Genomic DNA, 6,420 nt, shown 5'->3' with positions numbered 1-6,420 from the left:
ATATATATAAAAATAATTTTCTCGCGTTTAACATATATTAACTTTTGAACACTCTAAACAAATGTAAAAGATTAGCTCAAGTGGTTTAGGGTGTTCAAAATTGTCTCTAGCATCTTAGGTTCGATTCCCATCAATAATTTTATATTTAACTTTTGTTATTTTTTCGAACCCAGAAAACACTTCTTTTTTCTTCTTCACTGTTCCCTCTCTCTCTCTCGTAAAACCCATAATTAAAATCTCTTGTAATTTCCTTCTATTTCTGTCTGTCTGTCTGTCTTTTGCCAACGCTAGCATTCATTCTTTGCTTCTTCCTTTTATATACTCACGAGATCCCCCACCTTCTCCTTTTCTCTTTCTTTCTTTCTTTCTCTCTCTCTTATTATTATTGAGTGCCACTTACATTCACAACAAATAATACTCCTACATTCCCTTACACACAGAGAAACAAATCCAAACACACATTGCATTCATTACATATACAGTGATAAGCAATAGAAAGAAAAGGACATTGAACCCCACTTTCCCTAGAAATTAAAACTTTCTAGGGAATATATTACATATACATTTCTTTCCCTAGAAATTAAGACTTTAAGTTGGATATTACACTGAACAACTAGATTTCTCTACTGTATTCTCTGTGAAATTTGACCCCAACCTTGTTGGATTTTAGGAAAGTTGGGTATTACACCGAACAAGTACATTTATTCTCTCTGGAATTCGGCCCCAACGTCGTTTGAGTTTTCAAGAATGTCGAATTCAAGAAACCCCATATCAGAAATGTGCCTTGTTGATGGGCTAACTGATCGGTTTCGAAACTCTCTGAATTACACTGAACCTAACAACAATGGTAGCACCGACATTAACAAACCTGATTTCAAAGAACTGGATCTTGGATCACCCGTTTCAACTTTACCGACCCGACCCGCCACTTCAACAACCAGCAGTTCCAGCTCATCGGGGTCAATGTCGGGTCAAAACCCAAACCGGGTCAACCCGAATTACTCAGGTGAGCTTTCCGGGTCAGTAGAAAGCTCACGTCGGTTTAAACCGGGTCATTCCCGTTCCAGGTCTGATTCTTATCCGTTAATCTACTCTGGTAAAAGTTCTGTAAGTTCATTTCCAACTGGTAATATTTGCCCTTCAGGTAAAATCTTGAAAACTGCTATTCCTAGTAATAAGTCTGCGAAAAATGACATTTTGGGGTCATCTAGAACTGGGAATTATGGTCATGGTAGTATAATTCGGGGCGGTATTGGTGGTGTCGATAGTGGTGCTGTGAAAGAAAAAAGTTATGATCAAGAAGAGTTGAAGAAGAAGGGTAATTTTAAAACTGCTATTCCTAGTAATAAGTCATCGAAAAGTGACATTTTGGGGTCATCAGGAACCGGAAATTACTTGCACGGGAACATCATTCGTGGCGGTATTGGTGGTGTTGATAGTGGTCTTGTGAAAGAAAAAAATTATGATCCAGAAGAGTTGAAGAGAATGGGGAATGAGAATTACAAGAAGGGGAATTTTACTGAGGCTTTAAGTTTTTATGATAAAGCGATAGCGATTTGTCCGGGAAATGCTGCGTGCCATTGTAATCGAGCCGCTGCATTGATCGGTCTGAAACGGTTGGTGGAAGCTGTAAAGGAATGTGAGGAAGCTATTAGGTTGGATCCTTCATATTTTAGGGCACATCAAAGGCTAGGATCATTGCTGCTTTGGTAAGTGTAGTAAAGTAGAGATCCTTTTAATCTATACGCATGTTTGAATATTAATTATCATATACTATTTTAGCAGTGCTGTGAAATTTCTGTAGCTTTTATGTGGGATTATGATTAAATGTGTTAATTGTATTCACATTGCCAACATGGTTTTTTGATACTATCGAACTTTCTTAGCTGATGCATTGTGTGTCTGTTACCCTGCCAAATCTCAAACCAGGATCTACCAGATGTGATGACTGATCTTTAGTGTTGCCTACAAAGGTTCATGGTCTAGTGGTACGGAGTTAAGCTCACAATAGGTGTGTAAGTTCAATAGGTGTGTGAGTTAAAAAGAGATCTTGATTGGTACCAACTGGTTCATTTAGTCATTTATCAGATCCAATTGCCTTGGAAGATATACAGTCAATGATTTTGACTATTTGGATTACTATGACCATTGTCCCTGTTACATATTCTCTCTGTTTGGTCCCTTTATATAGGGTTGTCCTTTCCTTCCAGTTCCTGGTTATCATTTATTAGCAGGTTAGGAAACCTTGTTGTTGTTCAGTTTTAGGGTGACTTCACCGTTGGTTTATTGGCTCTCCTGTGTGGTAGTTGGCAAGAGACTGTCAGTAGGCATTTGGACATATTTTGGTGGAGATTTGAAAAAAAAATAATGTTTGAAGTTAAGTTAAAAAAGAGTATTTGGAAGTTGAGTTTGGACGATGAAAACAGATTTGAAGTTTTGTGACTGAAAACTCCTAAAACCTGTTTACCAAACTTCAGTTTCTATATTACAAGTTTGAAGTTGAAATAATGGGTCAGTTTGATAAACAAACACTTATTTGAGATAATATCTAAATATTATTTCAAATATTACAAACCTTATTCATGGCCAAACGGCTCCTCATTAACTCGGAAGCATCCTTGTTCAACGCCTTGTCTTCCGTCATGACTATTATTTGTAGGTGGTGTTGGTGAAGTGCAATATCTTTTTGCTGCCCAAGCATGATATGTAGCATGGTTTTCTAGTTCTTTTTTCTTTTGTTTTTTCCTGACTTTTCACTCGGAAGTTAGTACTTCTTTTCCTTTCCCCTCTTAAGTCCTATTAGTGATTTTTTAGCCGCCAACAATTCTATATCAACCATATAATTTTCTTCAAGAACTCTTAATTAAACTTGCTTCAGTAGTCTACCACGTCCTATCTGTATTATGTTGTTAGAAGTTCTTTTATTTCATGTTTTTGAAAGCCACCTAATTCCTGTTAGACTCACAGTTTAGGACAGGTTGAAAATGCCAGAAAGCATATTTATATCATGGGGCATCAGCCAGATCACGGTGATTTGCTGAATTTGCAAGGAGTGGAGAAACATATTGGAAAATGCACTGATGCCCGTAGGGTTGCTGATTGGTGGAGTACGTTAAGAGAAGCTGATGCAGCAATTGCTTTTGGAGCCGATGCATCTCCTCAGGTAAAGCAATGATAAAATTCAGTCTATGTGAAGAAAAAACTGCATGAAAAGTTAAGTGCTGTTACTGAATTATTGAAATTGAATTCACAGCTACTTGCATGTAGAGCGGAAGCTCTTCTGAAGCTACACCGATTAGAGGATGCTGAATTGAGCCTATCAAATGCTCACAAGCTTGAATCATCTATTTTGGGATCCCAGTCAAAAAATTTTGGGATGCTTTCTGAAGCATACCTACTCTTTGTTCAGTCTCAACTGGAAATGGCTTTGGGAAGGTGAGTTAAGACTTATTTGCTTAAATTGTAACAGAATAGGAGGTTCAGCAGCTCAGCTGTAAACAAATGAATCATGAATATTTGTAGGTTTGAAAATGCACTTACCACCATTGAAAGAGCTGGACAGATTGACCCTCGAAGTATTGAAGTTTCAGTTTTATCCAAGAATGTGAGATTGGTGGGACGAGCTCGTGCTCGTGGCAACAATTTATTTAAATCTGAGAGATATACTGAAGCTTGTGCGGCTTATGGGGAAGGTCTCAGGCTTGATTCTTCAAATGCAGTTCTATACTGCAACAGAGCAGCTTGCTGGTACAAACTTAGGCAGTGGGAAAAATCAGTGGATGATTGCGATCAAGCTCTCTGTATTCAGCCAAATTATACTAAAGCCCTGCTTCGAAAGGCTTCCTCAAACACCAAGGTGACGGACCTACCCTCAAATCCTTATATGGGGTATGTTTTCCTTGAAAACTTTTAATTTGTTCTCACTTGCTAGTTTCTCCAATTATAGCTAGAAAGATGGGCTGAAACTGTTAGAGATTATGAAGTTTTGAGGAAAGCACTCCCATATGACAATGAAGTTGCTGAATCAATGTTCCATGCCCAAGTTGCATTAAAGAAATCACGTGGAGAAGATGTTTACAATATGAAATTTGCTGGGGAGGTGGAGTTGGTCTCAGGTCTCGAGCAATTTCGAGCTGCAATCTCATCACCTGGTAAGCCTCCCTGCATCCTTATCGGCTAAGTTACTCGGACTCTTCAAAAGTATTGCCGCACCCGTGTCGGATCCTCCTAAAATACACTACTTTTGAAGGATCCGACACGCACCCGACGATATTTTAGGAGAGTCCGAGTAACTTAGCTTATCGGATCCTCACGTTGTGGTTTACTTATGATTCAATTATTATATTGGAAACTGCAGATGCATTTGTTGTCTATTTTGAAGCAGCATCAAACCTACAATGCAAGCAGATATCTCCGATTTTACATACATTAAGCTCTAAATATCCTTCCATACATTTTCTCAAGGTAAGCAATGACAGGCAATTTCTTGTGTTGGTGGGGTATAGAGTACTTAGGGGTCGGCTGGTTGTTGGTTGTTGGTTAGAGTTACGCAGGTATTAGTAATGCAAGGATTAATTGTGCAGGGATTAGTTGTGCAGGGTTTATTTATTCCATTTTCTACCATGCATAAAATGATACATAGATTCCCTCGTAATTTATACATGTATTTGTTATGCGGGACTGTAAGCTGGTAACCAAACCCCGTACTTGGTGTACTGAATTTTATACATAGCAACTAAAATGCTCTCAAACATGGTACTAATTATGCTGGTTTTAATACATGAATAATTCACTTCCTAACCAGCAACCAAACGATCCCTTACAGCTTTTATCTATGACCAAGAAACCGCCATGTTTGAAAATAGGGTTATATCTTTCTTATGATTTTATATGCATGGCAGAGGAGAGAAAGCTTTATATTAATCTTCTGTATCTACTGAAGGTGGATGTGGACGAAAGCCCGGCAGTTGCTACTGCTGAGAATGTCAAAGTCCTACCAACATTTAAGATTTACAAACAGGGAAACTGCATGAAGGAAGTGGTTTCTCCAAATCCAGAGGTGTTGGAGTCCTTGGTGAGGCATTACACTATTTAAGACCATGGTTGCCATTTACTTTGCTTCTTTGCCTATTAGCCTTGCTCTGCTCTCCCATCTAAAAGGATTGATATCGCCTGTGACGTGAATCAGAGATACCACGTAATGATCTCATAGGAGCCAATTCAAATGCTGGTGTCCTTTAGAGCGATGGTTTAGTTTCTGTTTTCATCCTTTTAGTTTTTTATTTCATCCAACTTTTTCCATCGTCTCTTTTTCTTTTTCTTTGCGCACTTCATAGGATTGCCTCCCTAGTATAATCCATCTTATGTTTGAGGAGAACTAGTGAAACATGTCAAATTTATTTTTTGGCCATATAGCTGAACACTTAAAGAGAAGTGGCTGGCTAGCTGGCTGGTTGTAGATGAAGATCTACACATTGTATATATATATGATGATATATACAAAACCATTGGAAACGAAGGAAGGGATATTGATTATTGGGCATCAACAATATTGGAGGACGAAATTGTTGATATTGATGTTACTTCGATAAATTATTCTATCAATAAAGTTTGTCATTTTTTTCCATTTCCATTTGTCTTGCTATACATTGCTTTTCTTTTTTATTAACGCCTCCTGAAGAAAAGCTGTTGAATTTCAGTAGGGACAATCAGTCCTTGTAATCTCGATAATATGCTGCACATTGCCAATGTACTGCTAAGTTGATAAAGTTGTTCTAGGGGTAGGGTTTATTTCATTTCATTTTTTGGCATATCGGTCTTGTCTGGCCTTTTGGGTATTGCTGAATCAAGAATCCCCTTCTAAAGGTTCTTTTAGTCCATCTTCATTGTAAAATCTCTCACATGTATGCATTTAAGTTGCAAACTTCATTTCTCTTTTTTGGGATAGTTTTTTAGGATATTTGTTTAGTAAATGATCATCTTTTATTTCTCTTGTAATTTATGGACCATTTGAAAATTGAAAATCGCCCAAGAAAACATTAGACCATGGTCTAAAATGATAGAATCTCCATAAATAAAGAAATGGAGCGTATAAGTTGGGTTTTTGGCTCGCAATAAAGCAAGGTATGTTATTGCAAACGTTAGACAATGTTGTTTCTAAGGTGGAGACGAAATATATGATCAAATATTAGATTTGAGTCTAACGTTGTTCAGGAAAATAGAAAAATATGGACTTTCAATCAAGATACTCCTTGGAAGCCGATTCCTTGCCTAGGTGCTGTAATTTCATATTTGAAGAACCTTTTACAATAGGGACAAACTCCAAATGGAGGCACAAAATCAACCCAAATCAGTCGCCCACTGCTTTAAATTCTCAATGTCTTCGCAAACTGTTTGAGGAAAATGATTGTGTTTGTGACA

General features: G+C 37.7%; 1 protein-coding gene across 1 annotated transcript; it reads left to right on the top strand.

Annotated features, from left to right (window-relative positions):
* The first annotated feature begins 270 nt into the window (after positions 1-270).
* Positions 271-5,626, top strand: LOC132031298 (TPR repeat-containing thioredoxin TTL1-like). Its single transcript, XM_059421206.1, has 7 exons — positions 271-1,709; positions 2,968-3,163; positions 3,254-3,435; positions 3,523-3,856; positions 3,947-4,151; positions 4,358-4,464; positions 4,943-5,626. Exons 1-7 carry the CDS (start codon positions 748-750, stop codon positions 5,093-5,095), a joined length of 2,139 nt encoding a protein of 712 aa, XP_059277189.1. The 5' UTR covers positions 271-747; the 3' UTR covers positions 5,096-5,626.
* The last annotated feature ends 794 nt before the right edge of the window (positions 5,627-6,420 follow it).

The sequence above is a fragment of the Lycium ferocissimum genome, chromosome 9 (assembly GCF_029784015.1).
Source record: "Lycium ferocissimum isolate CSIRO_LF1 chromosome 9, AGI_CSIRO_Lferr_CH_V1, whole genome shotgun sequence".
Taxonomy (NCBI): domain Eukaryota; kingdom Viridiplantae; phylum Streptophyta; class Magnoliopsida; order Solanales; family Solanaceae; genus Lycium; species Lycium ferocissimum.
The sequence above is the reverse complement of the archived record's forward strand: the minus strand, read 5'-3'. Positions and strand labels throughout refer to the sequence as shown.

What these genes read in the sequence shown, in the direction of transcription:
- LOC132031298 (XM_059421206.1), top strand. Translation starts at nt 748, where the DNA reads ATGTCGAATTCAAGAAACCCCATATCAGAAATGTGCCTTGTTGATGGG. An exon ending in AGGCTTCCTCAAACACCAAG is followed by an intron (nt 3,857 to 3,946) that starts GTGACGGACCTA and finishes CTCCAATTATAG; the next exon opens with CTAGAAAGATGGGCTGAAAC. An exon ending in CTTCCATACATTTTCTCAAG is followed by an intron (nt 4,465 to 4,942) that starts GTAAGCAATGAC and finishes TATCTACTGAAG; the next exon opens with GTGGATGTGGACGAAAGCCC.